Consider the following 19,385-nt stretch of genomic DNA (forward strand, 5'->3'; position numbering starts at 1 on the left):
AAATGTAACACACGCAGCGACATTGGTATAGTCCTTACAGTACTAAGAGAATCTGAGGCGGAATTTTCGGATAGGTTGGCGTTGCCGAGAGAATCTGAGTTGGGAGTGGATAAATGCAGAGATAGGCTCAACGAAGCGAGCATGTTCCTCTTTGCTTATATTGTTGTCATCAATGTCGAGAGTGGGGAGTGAACGCCATAGCGAGAACACTGGTGGCGACGACGTTCTTTGTTGGGAGAAAAGAGAGTATGCGGCAGAGAAGTTCCTCTGGTAAACTGCTAATCCTATCTTCGATAGTAGATGAATGCAGAAGCTTACAGTCTCTGCTTTCCATTGAAATGCAACTTCAGCTTCTTCAACCGTGAAACTCGCTTGTATTTTGCAGGGGAGTTTCTGCGCTTAGTAGTGGGGATTTGGGGGAGAAAAACCCTAACGTGTTTCATTCATAAAATTGTGTGTGCCCGCGCGCGTGCTTTGTGTGTGCTGTGTGCGTGATACGTGCGTTGGTTAAGAAAGAAAAATAACCCTCACAGTTTATTCTCAAGCCAATTTGATGAGGTGAAGTCAATTTGATGATGTGTCACTCCCAGATGAATTCTCTTCTCTTATGTTGACACGTGTCACACTTAATTATTAAATAAAATCTTGACATATTATTTTATTTCAAATGAAATCAATCTTGACCTATTTTGATTTAAATCTGAGAAACTTTTTCATAAAATATTAAAATTTTAAAGATTTTTCCTAATTATCTAAGATTTACCTAGATTAAATAAAAAACTAAAAATACCATAAAAATTGATTAATAAAAACTCATAAAATCCTTAATTAAATAAAAATAACATAAAATTTAATTAATACTCTAAAGATAATAAATAAAAACTATCAAAATCTACCAAATCATAATGAAAACTCATAAAATTCTAAATTAAATAAAAATTCGAAAATTCAATAAAAATACCATAAAATGTAATTCATACTCCAAAAACAAACTTTTTCTTCACCTAAATTTATTTTCATAACAAATCTTGAAACCGATTTTTTAAAGGTAATTTTAAATCTGAGAAACTTTTTCATAAAATATTAAAAATTTAAAAGATTTGCCCTAATTATCTAAGATTGTGCCTTCCTCCATCGAAGATTTTTGTGCATATTGTGATTACGTTTCTTTGATTTCAAATAGTGATTCTATTTTTTTTTTAGAGAACAAGCGATTTATTAAGATAGAAAGAAAATACAACCCCTCAAAGAAGGGACGAAGCAAAACAACCCAAAAAACACAAACCCCAGCTAAGGAAAGGAAATTGATTCAGTTTTTTTCCTTTAAAACTTCCTTAGGGTCTGAAACGTAGCCAATATTTCTGATCCGGTTCTAGTTTTGATTCTTACGAAGAAGCAAGGTTGATGATTTTTTTTATGATGCACAGGTCACTCAAATTGATGAAAGCATATGAAGAGCTCATATTTAATCTTCATGAGCATGTCTAGCCCATTCTTAAGGTTGGTTCATCTTTCCTTGAAATTCATCAACTTTACATATAATCAATCATGTTTTAGTACGCCAATTGGGTGACATATCTTACTTTGCTCTATATATTTCCTTAAGTTCAATTTAAATTGATTTTTAGTATAAGTTCATTGGTGAAGTAACCACAATTACTTTTGGCATTACATAACTTATGAATTAAGCTGTCTTGATACTTGATAGTATATCCTATGGATAGAATTATTTTCAATGGGGGAATTATGAGTTTGGATGGGAGAATTATTTTGTTCTTTTCTCACATATATGGATAATTTTTTGGGGTGTTCACATAAGGGGCATTACATCATTTTTTTGTTTCACTTCACTGAAATGTGCCTTTGATTTTTGCAACTTATGATGTGAATCCGATTCACTCGATTTGATTAGTAGCACAATTGTACTCCAGTAATGATTAGCACACATTAGAGCAAATATCATAAGTGTTTTATGCTGATGACCCCGTCAAAATTTGGTGCCAAATGCAGTCTTACTTCTTATTTCTTATCATTCTTATACATGTGCTAAGTAAAAGCTTGAGCATTTTCTTATTTTTGCGTTTCATGCTTGGTTCATATCAGAAATCTCTGGATTAGAGTCTCTTCCAAGTTCCGAAAGACACTTTTTCAAACAGTGTGAGAAGGAATGCTTGAGAAACTGCTCTCATACAACCCATGCAGTTGCTGATGTGAGGAGTGGTGGAAACTACGTAGATTAGACACAATTCATGAATTGGAGATTGGGGTTTTTGTCTAACGGTGAAATTTTCTTAATTTAAGGGTTTTTGTGAATTGATTATTCGAAACTTGAGTGTTATGTTTTTCTATTTCTGTATTAGTTAGTTTTCTTTGAGTTTCTTGTTATTGTAATCTACTGTGATAAGTGCGCCCAGGCCTGAATTTTCTATTTGTTTTTTGTTGTAGTTTAAAGAGCTTGATACAAGGATTTGAGTATGTGGGTGGTGGCGCTGGCCATGAATCACCTGACCGAAGTACGTTTTTTTGGTATGTCTCTTTTACTTTAAAACAAGGGGCCTCTTTACCTGTGGTTTTGTAATGTGTGATTTTACTCACGAAGAAGTATTGCATCTTTGAACAAGTTGTAGAAAGTGAGGACAGATGCAATATGTGGTTCTCCCTCTGTATTTCTCTTTTAATGACTCGCTGTGATTTGCAGAAGTTCTTTAGATATGCAATTCTTCCCTTTTCTAATTGTATGAGAAAATAGATTTTGTTGGAATTTTTTTGTTTTTTCTGAGTGGGTTTGCTCGGTTTTATTTTTTTTTTCTACAAGAAAAGATAGGATGAAACCATATGGATTTGATTCACATTTTGTTTGAGGAAAGCATATTGGACACTAAATTTGATTTTAGTTTTTGTTTAGTCCAAATACTCAACACATGACATTCATAATTAACCTTAAAAAGCTAAAGGTGTCTTAAACAAAACATACAAAATAGAACCAACAAAACAAGGAACAAGAGGAAAAGCAAGAACTAGAAGAGAATAGTTATTGTGTCAAGCTATTAACTAGTTAAAAGGAAGAAATGAAGAAAATACTTGCAGCTACCAAAGCTAGATTGTTATCATTCAAAGAAAAGTTTGCAAATAAAGTTTACAATTTGCAGACTGCCTTGTGCATGAGGATAATTCTTTAGGATTCTTAAGCTCTCCCTGTTGATTTACATCTGAGATGTTGCATATAGTCATGCTCTCTAAAAATCTTCCATTCTGGAGAATATATCTTGCAAATTGAAACTCACCTTCGGTGCCGCTATAATCATTTAGATAGCATTTTTTAAGGTGTAACAGAATGCATTCAGGAACAGATTGTGGGCATTGCCAATCTCTTAATTCACCTTTAATTTCACCAAACTTATAGATAGGAAAGTTTCGCTGTTAACAATTACACAAAATAAATAAATAAAGGAAAACATGTGAAGAAATGATAAAAAATAAAAATAAAATCCTAAGCCTCTAAGCAAACCTGGTCAATGACAAGAACTTGAAGTTTAGGGCAATCCTTGAGCAGTTCCACTGCCTCAAACAAATCTTTTTTATCACACTTTTTATAGGAGAGTTCCATATGGATTAAATTGTGAAACATGGGGAAAACAGATGGATTTGAGCTTTCGTCATTTTACAGGATTCTATAATTAATCTGCATGAGTTTTATAATAACATTAACATGATATCAAACATCCCATTTTCCTAAAGAATGAAAAACAATGATGGATAAATCACACTACCTGTTGTATGTGCAAAAATTGCACATTGTTAACAGCTTTCAGCAAAAAACCATTTCACCCAAAAATTTCAGCTCTGACCAACTTGGGTAAAGTATTAAACTCTCTCTCAGTGATCAAATCGTACATTCCATCAAAACATAGATGAAATTCTTTGAAATCCTCAAGAACAGGGCATCTGGCAAGAAGCAGGGCGAGACATCCATGTTTTGAGAAATGTAAATCTTCTAGATGTAGGGTTTTAAGGAAAGGGAAATCAACAGAGGAGTTCAGAGGTTCCAAGAAAGCTGAAACTCAAGAACAGGGCATCTGGCAAGAAGCAGGGCGAGACATCCAGCTTGAGAACCACAAGATTTTTGCAAGTGAAGATGGCAGGCGGGATAATGGGTTTTGGTTGTCCGATAATCCGGAAATAGGGGAAGGAGATATCGAGGTGCTCAACTCCGGGTTGCACAACAGAATTAACCTGCGCGGTGACACTAGCAGGGTCATGAAAGGGGTAATAGAAACTGAGGCGGAATTTTAGGATAGGTTTGTAATGATCTCTGGAGTGGATGAATGCATAGATACACCGAAAAAAGTGATCAAGGTCTTCTTTGCTTCCGATATAGTTGAGTTCACGAAGCTCGTCGAAGTCGAGAGTGGGGACTGAACGCCATTGTAGCTTCCACTTCTTGGAGAGCACGCTTGTTGCAACGACATTCTTTGTTGGGAGAAAAGAGAGTATTTGGCAGAGGAGTTCCTCTGGTAAACTGCTAATACGATCGTTCATGGTAGATTCTCTATGCAAAATCTTACAGTCCCTGCTTTCCATTGAAATGGATTTATCTTATGGAAGTTATTAATTAGGCATGCTACAGAATAAATGAAACAACATGTACAATATAAAAGAATAGAGATAGTCACCGTAATTGAATGAATTTGTTGCATTATCTTTTTAATTATAAATGTTACATTTTTTTAAAAAGAAAGAATTATTAAAATATCAACGGGGTTAGTTCAAGTGCATGCTTAACTTTTTCTGAAACTGGCATGCTTAACTTTCCTTAAGTAAAGTTTTGAGTTTATGTCTTGTAAATGAAAAAACACCTAATACAAGATACTTATAAGCACAAAAAAAATTAAAACACTTTAAAAATACATATATCTTTAATAGATTTAACGGTTTATTCTCACAATTTTCATGTGTAGTGTATATAGTTAATTTTATATTACATATTTAAAAGTCGAGGGGTTTCATATACATTTTATATTTTCTTTCATACTATAATTTTTATTACTTGCGATTTAATTTTTATACATTATATATATATATATATATATAATAAAAAGATAAAAAGTTTGCAATTTTAATTCATTCAAATAAAGATAAAAATTACTTTCAAAAAAAAATTAAGATAAAAATTAAATTATTTTAGCTTATTAAGAAAACACTTTTTTGCCTAACACATAAATAAAGATGCGTTGAGTTGAGTCAAAAAATATATGTTTTTAATAGCTTTTTTATATGTGATATCAATTTCGAAAAAAATATTTATTTAATTATTTTTGGTTTCAAAAATATTCATCTAATATTAAAAAAAATTGTTGGTTTCAATATCTTTTGTACTAATTCTTTTGAAAAATAATTTTTTCCTCACAAGAATGTAACCTTTAAAAAAAATCAGGCATAATGAAATAATAAATCTTCAAATACACTCTGTTGCTATCTTCTACATTTTGCATACAGAATTAGTATATAGCTTTTTTTTAGTAGGGTTAAGCATCATATTAGTCCCTGTTTTTATGTTGTTGTCTGAATTAGGTCCCTCGCCGGAAAAGTTATGAAAAAAGCTCCTCTTCTTTGTAAATTGTCTGGAGCAAGTCCTCGCCGGAGCGATGAAGTGTCACGCTGACTGGGTTAAGTGAGCTGACATAGATTTTAAAAAATTAAAAAAAAATTAAAAAAATTAAAATTTAAATTACAAATAAGATAATTTAACCCAATTGACCAAAATAAAACCTAATAATAAATCTAATCTAATCGAAATCAAATTAACAAAACCAATTCACCACGAAATTAACCCCAATTCCACCCAAATCCTAAATCACCTATTCAGAAACACTTCAATTCCAAACCCAAATTTTTCTTCCATCTTCATTGCATCCCAAATCCAAGTTTAGGGGATGAAGAGTTAATCACATACCATCATCTTCACTCACCATAATTTCCATCTTCATACCACCCTGTGAGCATGAAAATTGGCGATGAAATTCAGAGAATTGAGGGAAAAGGGAATCAATTAGTAACTGCAACATATGGGATTGGGGGATTCGAAGTAGTTGGTGGCGTCAACGACATCGTTTCCGGGCATCTAGAAGAGGTGTTGGTGGAGCATGATAGCGGATGCTTTGGTGGTGGGGGAGGTGATCTGGTGGTTCCAGAACTTGGAGGTGAGCGTGGCGTGTTTGCGAAGGGGAAAGCAGCGACATTAACGGGGCGTGGTTTCGACGGAGAGGTCGGTGGTGGGGTTGACAGAAGAATTGGGATCCCAAAAAGAGGGAAGTGTGGAGAGCATTTGCTCAAGGAAGTCAAAGTGAGGGTTGAGTTGTTGGTGGTGGTTCATGGTGGGTGAATTTTGGATTTGGGTGGTAGTGTTGTGGTAACTGCAAACCAAGCTATATTGGAAGCCATAGAAGGAGCCACGAGGGTTCACATCTTTGATTTTGGGATTGTGCAAGGGATTCAATGGGCATCATTGTTGCAAGCTTTTGCTACACGCTCATTAGGGAAGCCTTGAAGCATAAGAATCTCAGGGATACCAGCTATGGCTCTTGGAACTTCCCTTGGTTCTTCTCTTTCTGCTACTCGTAACCGTTTGTCTGAGTTTGCTAAGCTTCTTGGCTTGAATTTTGAGTTTAGACTGATACCAAACGAGGTATTGGCTGTGAACTTCATCAGACAATGTTGATGCCAGAGGATGAGAAGAAGAACCCTAATTTGATTGGGAATTTGGGGAAATTGGAATTAATTTGGGGAGATTTTTTTTTGAAACTTTGTTTTTGTTAATTAAATTAGGGTTAGTTTTGTTAATTGGCTTTATTTTTGTTAATTATATTAAAATTTCTGATCCGTTATTTATTTTTTTATTTTTTTTAAAAAATCCCCATAAGCATAATTAACACAGTCAGCGATCCAAATCATCACTCGTCGGAGCTCCGGGCTTCGGCGAGGACTTGCTCCAAACGATTTACAAAGAAGATTAGCCTTTTCAATAATTTTTTCAGCGAGTGACCTAGTTCAGACGGCGATTCAAAGACATGGACTAACATGGTGCTTAACCCTTTTTAGTATTAACTTTGGGGGAAGTGTCAGATTTTTTTCCAATGCAATTTCTTCCATGAGATCAATCCAACGGTGACAGATTCTGCTGCAGGGGCGCTGGAGAGAGAGTCCGCGAGAGGCGCTCCAAATAGAGGTGCATTACAGCTACTGCTGAAGACGGTGAATCAGGAAGGAAAGATTGGAAAGAGAAAGAAAACACAAAATAATTGTTGTGTTTATTGATTATTTAAAATACTACTTTATTTCACTCATAATAGTAATAATAAAGTAATTGGACCCTAAAAAAATTGAAAATATAAATTAACTTATCATAATAAAAATATTTAAAAAAAACCTTAACAAATAATACATTAAAAAGCTGTATTTTTTCCTATGTAACAAAAAAAAAGCTGTAGTATAAAATTTTATATATGAGAGGATATAATAGTTTTTTATATCATATTCAGCTTCTTTCCTTCGACTTTCTTTTCTTTTCTTTTTTTTGTCAAAGATTGTTGGTTGTATTAGAATAGGGCCTAGTCCAAGAGAGTAGGGGGACAAAACCCCAGATTACAAGCCCAACGGGGCCAAAATAAGCCAAACAGGCAACGGACAAAATACAGAGTGAGGGGAAAGACAATAGTAAACTAAACAGCCAGACAAACACAGTCAATGCATGTGGTAATGCCAGAAGCTTTATCATAAAAGAAGTGCAGATTCCCAACCCACTCACTCTTGGGGGTAGCCACCTTCAACTACCCAAGCACCAACAATAATTGCAGAAGAAAGAGAACCCAAGTTAGAGACGCCTCAGAGAACCAAGATAACAACAAACAGAGAGACCTACGCAACCAAGCACCCATGGAGAAGCATAATTGGAGTCCAAGGCACGCATCTCCGATGGATAGGGGTCCAAACCACCTAGCAGGGACGGAGGGGGATTGGTACACTGTACAAGGGGAGAGCCTTGACAAAACATGAGTAAACAGGGGCAGAGAACAAGGGGAGGGGTGACCCGGAAGAAGGCTGCTCCAGGACGAGGGGTCAGTTGAGGTTAACTTATGCTCTGGAAACCATACCGATCTGCTGCAACCATGGCATCCTTGGTCATTGCATGTCTAAGGTCTGGTGGGGGAGCAAAGATCCAGTCTTGGTTTAGCTGGTCGTGCATGCAACGAGTGGCAATTATGCGCGCAACTTGATTTCTTTCTCGATTTGTCCAGGTAAATGTACAAGTAAGGAAGTGGTTATGGAGTGAGAAAATGTCATTCACAATTGTGCTAATCTCTCCATGTAAAGAACCAGATCTGCAGGTTTCTATTAGTGACTGATTATCTGATTCAATGATAACTGCAGGGCAACCAGGGTTGTGAGCAAGGAGGAGGCCCTCTCGAATCACTAATGCTTTAGACAGAAGGGGGAAGCAGACTGGAAGAGCCTATGTTCACCCGCAAGAAGGGAGGCAAAGCTGTCCCGGATTATAACCCCCATTGAGGAGAAGACAAGGTCCTTGTTCTATGCATCATCCACATTGATTTTTAGCACATTAAGGGGTGGGGGGTTCCAAATTGTAATTCTTTGTTGCTTCTATTTCCCTCTAATCAGATTTTTTTCTTTGAATGAATGAGTTAGTCCAACAATGGTAGACAGCTGCCCTGCCTGAATGAATGACTCAAAGATTACCCTATTTCTACCCTTCCAAATTGACCAGAGAAGATAGCATAGACACATTATATCACGAGTAGAATCCAGTGAGCAGTTTAGGAGTATCTCTACACGCTCCAATAGCCAGGTATCAAAAGTGGCTAGTCCAATGGTGTTGGTGGACCATTGTAGAGGGGAACCATGCCAGACTGGTCTGGTCCATGGGCACAATAACAACATGTGTTCAATAGTTTCAGGCTCATCATGGCAAATAGGACAGGATTTAGAGCTAGTTAACTTTTTCCTGTAAAGGTTGTTCTTAACTGCAAGAGAATTGTGGCAAGATCTCCAAAGAAAGTGTTTTACTTTTTTGGGAGCGTTACAGCTCCAGATATGTTTCCAGAGGTCCTTCTGGATTTGGTGAGAGTTGTTGCTTGGTAGGATCTGGATTGGGCGATTAGACAAAGCTACCGGTAACCAGAGCTGATAGTGTAGTCTCCCCTAAGGGTATAGGTCCAATAGAAAACGTCATTATTATCCAGGACACTCACTGAAGTGGAGAGGATTTTCTGTACTGTCTGGGGGGGGGGGGAAGGGAAACAAGACTAGGCCTATCCCAACCTCCACCTTCAGGATATAACAGGTCACTCACAAGAAGGTCAGGGGCTAGTGCAGGTCTGCTGAGTTTTTCCCCTGTGGTAACCCAAGCACTTTCCCAGATATCAATTGATTTACCACTTCCTACATATCATCTTCCATAGCCCTTTATGAAATCCCTCCCTTCAAGTAAGCTTCTCCAGGTCCATGAAGGTTTATGTCCCAAAGGAGCATCTAGGAAATTGTGATGTTGAAAGTAGATAGCTTTAAGGACCTTCACCCATAAGGCCTCAGGGTTAGTTAGGACTCTTCAGGCTTGCTTGGCCAAGTGTGCAATATTCTGACAGTTGAAGTCTCTGAAGCCAATCCCACCCTCATCTTTCCTTTGTGTTATGCAGTCCCACGATTTCCAGTGTATACCCCGTTCTCTCCCTTGGCCCCTCCACCAGAAGTTAGCTACCATTGACTTGAGGGCGGAACAAAACGTTTTTGGGAATCTCACAATAGCCATAGCGTAGCACGGGATGGCTTGGATCACAGCCTTAATGAGGACTTCCTTGCCCGCTTGGTTGAGCAAGTTTCCTTTCCATCCATTCAATTTTTCTTTTATAGTGTCCTTGATCCAGGATAGAGAGTTAGTCTTGTTGCGGCCCCAAATAGCCGGAAGTCCCAGGTATTGGCCTGGATTATCCCACACAGGGATGTTGAGGATATTAGAAAATTTCTGTCTTTTGTGAGGAGAGGTGGACTTGCTATAGATGATGCCAGATTTGGCAAGGTTGATGCGTTGCCCAGAAGCTAGGGAGTAGGAATTTAGGAATTTAGGATTTTCATTAAAGTAATTGCTTCATGTTGTGTGATGTTTGAGCAAAGAGGAGGGAGTCATCTGCAAAAAATAGGTGTGAGAGAGTAGGAGCTTGATTACCTAATCTGAGGCCCAGTAAGTTACCCTCCTGTAGAGCCCGGTTTAGGAGAAATGATAGTACATCTGAGGTGAGCACAAAGAGATAAGGGGACAATGGGTCTCCCTGCCTAATGCCCCTTTGTGGAAGGATTTTTTCACTTAGTATTCCATTAACCTTCAACTTATAGGAAGCCCCCTTGACAAGGGTCATAACCCTAGCAATCCAAGTGTCTTCAAAGCCTTAGGCAACCAAGGTTCTCTCCAAGAAATTCCATTCTAGACGATCATAAGCCTTGCTCATATCAAGTTTGATGGCACAAACGTTCTTTGTTTCCCTTCCTCTATTCAATATTCCATGGAATGCTTCTTGTGCAATAAGGATATTGCCTTGGATCAATCTCCCCCCAATGAAGGCACTCTGATTTGGGGAGATAATGTCACCAAGGCTGCCTTTCATTCTTGTAACAATTATGTGAGAGATAACTTTGTACATGTAGTTACAGCAGTCGATAGGCCTATATTGGCTTACACTTTCTGGTATAGGGATCTTGGGCACAAGTGCTACTACTGTTTCATTGATTTCTGGGTCGAGGTTGTCATTAGAGAAGAAGTCCTGGACTGCCTTGCAAACTACCTCCTTAACTGTTGACTAGTGTGATTTAAAAAAGATGCCATTTAACCCATCAGGCCCTGGGATTTAAGGCCACCAAGGGCATTAAAAACTTCAACTATCTCCATGGTTGAGACTAGTTCCTTTAGTCTGCAGTTCATTTCTGTTAACACACGCTTGGGAAAGTGCAGTAGGCATTCATCAATATGTTGTGTACCCTGGGATGTGAACAAGTCTGGGTAATAGTCTGTAAAGGCTGTCATGATTCCCTGATGTCCCTCTTCCCAATCTCCTTGGGAGTTTTTCAATCTTTCTAATCTATTTATGCCTCTTCTTTGAATAGTCGAAGCATGGAAGAACCTAGAATTCTTGTCACCACATTGAGCCCATTTTACCCTGGACCTCTGCCCCAATAGAGTTTCTCTTGCTCCTAGAGTTGTGTTATACGTGTCTTGATGCTTCTGACATCTTCCCAGTTAATCTGATGCTGGTCCCGTTCTTGTATGTTGTTCAAGTTCTGCTTCAGCCGCTCAATCTCCTGTTTAGCAGCCTTAAAACTCTTTTTCTGCCACACCCACAGGCTGCTTTTGGAACCCTTGAGACGGTTTAGGAAATCCTTCCAGGAGTCAGTGGAGTAATTTGGGCTGGACCACCCCTTCTCCACTGTTTCCTTACATTGGCTGTGTTCGTCCCAGTAAAGTTCGTAATTGAATTGGACAACACTTCTAGCTTGAGGGTTAAGGTCTAGGACCAATATAGCATGGTCCGAGCTTATGGACTTGTAGGCAGTGGCTTTTGAGTTAAGATAAAGGCTAGCCCATGCCTAGTTGGAGATGGATCTATCAATCCTTTCCCTAGTTATAAAGCCATTTCGTGGGTTGCTCTCCCACGTAAACCCGCAACCCTTTATGACCATATCCATGAGATTGGAACCATGTAGAAATTCACGAAAACGTTGGATACCCATACTGGAGTGAGGCCTCAGGCCCTCTTTTTCATGAGCAAAGAGGATTTCATTAAAATCCCCGATAAGATTCCAGGGCGTGTCATCCCCTGGCTGAAGTGAGGAGATGCGAGGCCAGAGAGTTCTTCTCCCCTGTGGAGTAGGGCTTCCATAATTGAAAGTAGTTATCCAATTCTTCAAGTCCAGACTAGAGCTTAAGGAGGCATGTATAAAGTTTGGTGAGCAATCCAGGATCTGAATAGCAATGTCTTTTGTCCAAAAAAGAGCTAGCCTTCTGGCTGTACCAAAAGGATCAACGCAATACATATTGTCAAAGTCCAGTTTGTATTTTGAAGATGTGAGCCTCTCCCTTTTGGTTATGGATTCCATTAGGAAGAGGTTGGCTGGCCTGTACTTAGAGACAAGGTCTCTGATTTCTTTCATTGTCGCGGCGACCGCCACTCCGCGACAATTCCAGGACATTGTACTCATTGGACCGGGTAGGGCATGGATGGGCCCGCGTCCTCAGCCTTATGGTGCAATTGGTGGATCATTAGGGAGTCATCATCAGGGTACTCATCACCATAGGAAGAGTCCCTTAGTTTCTTATTCCTTGGTTGGTGAAGGTCAGCATCATTGTCACTTAAGCTTGGGGGTTCTTCTAATCTCCTCCTTTTTAGAGTTAGGGATTGCTGGATCACAGTTATGAGCTGTAGCTCTGTCTCCTGGCTCATGGTTCACTTGTTCACTTCCCCTCTAGGTTATCTTCTTCCTCATCAGTGGGGAGCTCGACATAGTACATTGGGAGAGGTCTAAGGTAGATTTCTTGAGAATGAGGGTTGGGATTATTGATGGATGGGTCAATTACTGGGGGGTTCTGGCCTGATGTATGTTTGTGTCTGGGGGAGTGGGTAGATCATGGGTGGCGATGGGCCTGTCTGGGTTAGCGGGAGGGATGTGGATAGGAGCTATATTGGGTGGTCTTCGTGGAATGGGAGGGCCCCTGATGTCCAGACCAAGAGCCTTCATGATCTCCTTGTTCTTCATCCTATAGCCATATTCACCCAGTTCCTCATTCATGTGTTTACACTTAGATTTAACTCTTTCAAATTCTTCTTCTGATAATTGGTGGCCATGCCATTCCTGGTCTTCATCTTCCTCAGTTCCTATTGACTCTTCTGTAGCCAGATCCATGGCAGAAACTTGCTCCTCTGGCTGGGGGTTTAGTTCTGAGGGAGAGAAGCCATGGAGCTCAGCTGTGAGGTTCGGAATATCCTAACTTTCCTCCAAAGGTTCTGGGTCAAAGTACTCTGGGGAGGGTTCTCTCGTGAATATGGGTCCTAGGTTGGTCTCATGTTGTATGTTCTCTGGCTGTTTTGGATGTTGGGTTTGAGGCTCAGGGGTATGATTGGGTGGATGAGAGGAGGAAGAGGGCTCATCTACTGTGGCAACGATCCTTGTTGTTTTAGGGCATAACTTCCTCTTCCAGTACTGTAGTTCTGGGGACTCTTCCGTTTCTCTGGTTCTAGGAGAATGTGATTTTCATGTATCATCCTCAGATCTCCGCGGCAGGGTACCTGTGGTCAGGCTAGCTAAGGATCTAGCTGGAGGGGAGCTAAGGGTTGGCGAGTAACTGGGTTCTTCATGATTGTGGATGGAAAAGGCTCTGGGCTTCTTGCAACTTGCTTGCTCATGACCCAAAACTCCACATTTATAACATAGCCCCTGGAGCTTTTCAAACCTGAGGAAGATCAAAGCTCTTGGAAGGAGGTGGCGTGGGACCCAAAAACCTGTGGGAAAGGGTTCGAGGGTGTTAAGGAGTACTCGTGCTCTATAGTAAGGACGCAAGAAGCAACCATCCACTTTAGGGTCTTCTATTTCCAGAAGTTCCCCCACTTTAGAGGCAAGTTTAGCAACATTAGTGGTGCTCATGTAGTCCATAGGAAGGCCATGGAATTGGACCCAGTATAGGACTAAGTGGAACCTGACCTCCCTGGTTGCCATTTGGGGGCCCAGTACTGGAGGCTCAACAGGCTTCTCATAACGTTCCAAGGACCATTTGCTAAGATCTTTTCCACTGCCGCTTCATCTTGGAAGGTGAAGACAAAGGTGTTAAGCCCAATGTCTCCGATGTGGGATAGTGGAGGGCTACCTTAGGCTTTAGTGATGACTTCCTTTACAGCATGTTTATTTAAAGCTTTGCCTAAGATAACTTTTCCAACTAGGGTTCTTTTTGAGATCTCTTCGCAATGCTCAATATCAGGAACTAGATGTACAGTTAGATCACCATCTAGATCTATAGTGGCACCAAAATTCATAGTAGTTGAACCAGGCTCATCATCAAAATGGGAGAGGCTCGAAATGGGTAAATCTTCGATGGTTGGGGTCTGCATTGTGCCAAGGGGAAACAAAGGAGCGAGAGTATGGGGTCAAGTACCTCAGAAATTCCACACAAAGAAGGGGATCCAGCAAGCTGGAAGAAGCTCTTCTTGGAGTTACTGTTCCCTAGGTAAACCCTAGCAGAGAAGCTTCCAAAAGAGAATGAATTATAATCAGTTAGACTTTCTTTTCTCAATCTCTTAAAACAAATAATTTATAAAATCATGTCACTTTTCACTCTTGTTCATTCCTTTTTCTTTCACAACCAAACACAACCTCACTCTCACACAACAAGAAGGGTGAATCTATCTATGGATTATAGTGGAAACTCTGGTAGAAACACGGTGACATAGTTACCGAGCATTTGAAACGTGTAACATTACGAATAACCCCTTGCAATACCCTCTCGATCTTCCATTAAGGTCTGTTTGGGAGAGCTTATTTGACCTTATCTGATAATATAAGTGCTTGTGCAAGTATTTGAGAGAACTTATGCAAACAACTTATAACCTATCATAAGCTGTTTTGAGCTTATTTCATAAGATACCCAAAATAGCTTATGTAAAAGAGCTTATGCTTATAAATAGTTTATTTTCAATTTTATTTTAATAAATTTTATAAAATAGCTTATAAATAAGCGTCTATGGTCGCTTATGACCATAAGTGCTTAATTAAGCTAATTTCCCAAACGGGCCTAAATGCATTGCCTCAACCACCATCATTATTTTGCCATAGCCAGGATGAGTAAAGTGTTGTGACAACTTAACAAAACATTTCATCATCCCACAGGCGTTAAGGGAAACAAAGTAGGTTTGTGCATTTTTAAATGCAAACACCGATGAAAGTAATAACAAGCACATTTGAAATGAGTATGACAAAATCATAGAACTAGAAGGCTATAATGAAAGCCTTACTAAAAAGGGTTAAATCAGGTTTTGATCCCTGAACTTTGGCCAGATTGTGGTTTTCGTCCCTCGCCGGCGTAACTGTCGGAGGATTAGGGCCCTAGACTATGGTCGGTGTTAATGTTGAACCCTAATTTCGGTTGGGGTGAGTGAGAGCAGGGAAGGAAGCCTGAAGTTTGGCACCTACTATAGCAACGAACATTATCTTTTCTCGGAGAGAGTTGAAGGAGGTTTAATTATAGAAAGAAGGAACCTTTATGTGTGAGTAACAACGTGTAGAAACAGCATAAATCATTCACATTCAAGCATTATTCATTTTACAAGAGCACTGTGTTTTCGCCTCACCTTTATGTAGAAGAAGCAGTAACCAGTCAACCACCAGTAGGAGGGGATGAAACGAGCGTGATGAATAAACGTGAGATGAAGATGATGTAGATATGGATTTTCTGCTTTTTTAAGGTAGAAGTTAAGGATTTCAATTTTTTATTATGTTAAAAAGAAATATGGAAATTAATGATGTAGGAATGAATTAAAATAAACAAACAAAAAATCCACATCAACTTCATTAATTGACGTGACTGCCACGTGGGTTTTAAGTGACATGTGGTAGCGGCGGTCAACACCGCCCCTCCGGTAGAGACGAAAACCAAACGACGGCCATAGTTTGGGGCCTAATTCGAAAGTTACGCCGACAAGGGACGAAAACCAAATTCCGACTAAAGTTCAAGGACCAAAAACTGATTTAACCCTATTAAAAATCAACAGAAAAAGTACATTAGCAGTACCATTGTTCATGGTTATGCTTCAACTTTCTTTTGTTAGTTTTGATGGTTTTTCTTAATAATTTCAAGGAGAAGCACATCTAAACCATCTCAGACTTATGTAATTCCCTACTTTATAAATGAATCAATGTTCTGTTAGAAAAATAAAACGATATAGATGTCATTTCCTGGTTTGTCAACATGGCCGTACAGTGTTCGCTAAGCATTTGAGAGGAAACCATTCAGTGAGAAGTTCAGAATTAAAATGTCACAGTAAGGTAAGCAGCATAACTTAGTGACCTGGTGTTATAATCTGTAAAGAACTGGGTAAAGACTTACCAAGACTAATTATATACAGACAACACAAAATATAGAAACACGATAGAACTGCTGGAGATAGCAATCAAGGAATGTGAATTAGAAACAATTAAAATTTAAACCTTACACCAATGTTTCATGTAGGGTTGGCAATGGCCCGTGGGTGCGGGTTTGGTCATTCTCACACCCAAACCCAAACTTAACACCTAAACTCAAACCCAAATTCAATATGGGTGCAAAAGTTAAACCCAAACTCAAATCCCTGGGTTTCGGGTTACCCAAACCCAAACCCAAAACCCAATGTGAGCACCGAACTGGCAAAAAACCAAAGAAAGATGATGATTCTTCATCAGATAAGGTCAAACCCAGAAAAGAAAGATGATGATTCTTCATCCCCTGTTCATCATCTTCATCTTCTTCAAACCTAACCCCTTTTTTCTTTAAAAAATTATTCATCATTATCACTCAAACCCATGTAATTCCCATTAAATCAAGTTTCCAAAATCAATCATAAATATCTGATATTGATACTGTGAACACAGAATCCATCAAACTCCAAAAATTTCAACACCAAATAGAACATCTAAAACCCAATTCATATTGAAATCATACTACTCGGAAATTGAAGATCCAGAAAATATAAACATAAGCTAAATGAACACGCAACAGTCTGAAACCAAAGGTGAAATAAACATTCACGCTAGGATTTCTTTTAACCACAAAAACAAATCAAGAAAATTGAATTAAAATGAGAATGTACAAGATAAACAGAAAAAGCCATAAGAATAAAAAACAAAACACCAGCTTAGAGAATAGCACGCTGGGAAAAAAAAATATTGGGGAAAAGCACACAGCCTCAATCCCAACGTTCCTACAATGTACCTCAAATCTCAACCAGAAGAGGAAAGGATGAAAGAGAGATCAGTTCAAAATCAACCATCAAAATCCTCAAACACCATAGACCACCGCGAATCCCGCTTCCCATGCACCACCGCACAGAACCGGCAACAAAATCTCCATCAAAATCAATTTCTTCCTACTCCACCACCATTGGTTTCATCAGGGTTTTTCATTTCCAGATCGGGATTGGGTAGAGGAGGTAGCAACTTGAATCTAGTTTCAAATGTGATTTAGGGATTTTCATTTTAGAAAAGATGAAGATGAATGGATCCCTAGGGTTTCAGATTTGGGGAAGATGGGTTAAAAGGAGGAGAGTCACGTGTGGACTGGGCGAGACCCCTGGATCTCTCGCCTAGGGATACTTGCCTCAAGGCGACGCACAAGCCCAGGAGGCCCAACTGGCCCACTAAGGATGAATAGGGACGCTAGGCCCAGCCTCAAGCCTATAAGTAGGAGGCGGTTACCAATTGTAAGGGACTCTTAGCTCATTTGAGAAATAACAAACTGAAAATTCAGTTATATTCTCTCTCTAAGCGGTTACGCTCTCTCTCTCTAGATTCTCACATTGCAATCCCTTTACTCTAGGTACTATACCTCATCTCTATGTTCTTGGATATAACAACATGACTCTCATGTGCCTCCCCCTCTCTCTCCAGTGGCACTTCCACGTAAGCTTTCGGACGCCACGTAAGCTTCTTCTGTTAAAAAATTGACGGCCGGACCAACGTTGTTCACGGAGTGTTAGGTGAGGGACGATTTTTATAGTTAAATTAGGTGAGGGACCAAAATCGTGGCTTTTGTAAACGTCAGGGACCAAAGCTGCAATTAAGCCTAATAATATATATAAGGGTTGGTAATTACATACTTAAGGCTTCGGGTTTGGGTTTGGGTTTGGGTGCGGGTTTAATCAATCTCACACCCAAACCCAAACATGTTTTAAAATTTGGGTGAAACCCAAACACGAACCCAAACCCAAAGAAATCGAGTTTCACCCAAAATTTCAGGTCAGCTTCGGGTTTGGGTTTTCTTTCTAGTTTCATGCAATACAAGTGTAAATCAGAGGAAACTAGTTCCTGGCCTTCAGCATTGTTTTAAGATTATGTAAGTACTAGATCATTGGAATATAGAAAATCAGTAATAAACTGATAGTAAATAAGAATAAAAGAACCTCTAATTCAACAGGCATTTTGAATACTTATAAATAAATTGCTGCAAATATAGCCAGCTTTAAATTCTGTGCTGAGGGAGTTCTAATGCAACTAACAGCATTGGAATGATGTGATATATGAAAGGGGCTAAACCATCTTGTGCGACAGAAGCACAACAAAAAAATAATGGCTCTAGTGATTGGAATATAACTTTCTAATTAAACTTAAAATTTCCAGTAGATGTTTTAAAAAAACAAAACAGAGCATTGCTTAAAAGAAAGGAAGCATGGCAAGAAATAAGGTGGTGCAAAAGGAAATCACATTGCAAAAATTTAACCATGTGCACAGTGACCATATGATACACATTTTGACATGCAATAACATAGAGAAATGTGAACACATTTGCATGCATCTGGACTCCTACACAAGCTCAAGAGTCAAGAATACCAGAAAAATATCAATCTCAAGAAAACCCTAAACTGATCTAGCACCAGCAAACAATCTAAATAGTTTCAATATTCCAATTATACAAAAACAACCACAGACTATTCCACCTTTGAGGCATGAAGACTGCTGAAGTGGACTTCCCAACAAAGCTTTCCAATATTCCAATTACTCAAATTAGGCGAAAAAAAACTTATCTAGCCTAAGATCTCATGAACCATTAACCAAGCAAGTTGTTGATATCAAAACTCAAGAAAAAATTTCAACAAAATTCAAGATTCCACACACTGCATATTGTTAGAATTGTCAATTCCGAATAGCGGCACCACAGCTAACCCCAAAAGCTATACTAATTTTTTTTAATACAGTTGATATCTGATATAATTCATACTATATTCATGTATAATGCTAAAATACTCACTCATTACATTCATAATTAACATTAAAAGTCATAGGTGTCTTAAACAAAACATACAAAACAGAACCAACAAAACAATGAAAAAGAGGAAAAACAAGAACTAGAAGAGAATAGATACTGTGTCTGACCAGAAAGACCAAATAATTCACATAAGAACAAGCAAAACAAAGAAAAAACAAGGGGGTAAAAAAGAGAAGACAGCATCCATAGCTACTAGACTTTGAGAACTGAGAAAACAAAGATGGTTTTGAATAAAAAGGGTCACAACAGACTTGTGTGGTGGCTGGTGGACGGTATGATGGGGTAACTCAGTCTCAAACACAGAAGAGATGAAAGGTTGTCC

The 19,385-nt window shown here is 38.8% G+C and overlaps 2 protein-coding genes across 2 annotated transcripts; both read right to left on the reverse strand.

Moving 5' to 3' along the window:
* Positions 1 to 3,111: 3,111 nt before the first annotated feature.
* LOC130736731 (putative FBD-associated F-box protein At5g56820) lies at positions 3,112 to 3,628 on the reverse strand. The gene is made up of 2 exons (XM_057588521.1): positions 3,509 to 3,628; positions 3,112 to 3,417 (listed from the first exon to the last, which is right to left on the reverse strand). The coding sequence occupies exons 1-2, from the start codon at positions 3,626 to 3,628 to the stop codon at positions 3,112 to 3,114; spliced, it is 426 nt and encodes a 141-aa protein (XP_057444504.1).
* A 395-nt stretch (positions 3,629 to 4,023) lies between these two features.
* On the reverse strand, positions 4,024 to 4,581 carry LOC130736732 (putative F-box/FBD/LRR-repeat protein At5g22670). Its single transcript, XM_057588522.1, has one exon. The coding sequence runs from the start codon at positions 4,579 to 4,581 to the stop codon at positions 4,024 to 4,026; it is 558 nt and encodes a 185-aa protein (XP_057444505.1).
* Positions 4,582 to 19,385: the final 14,804 nt, after the last annotated feature.

Source organism: Lotus japonicus, chromosome 2, assembly GCF_012489685.1.
Source record: "Lotus japonicus ecotype B-129 chromosome 2, LjGifu_v1.2".
Classification (NCBI taxonomy): domain Eukaryota; kingdom Viridiplantae; phylum Streptophyta; class Magnoliopsida; order Fabales; family Fabaceae; genus Lotus; species Lotus japonicus.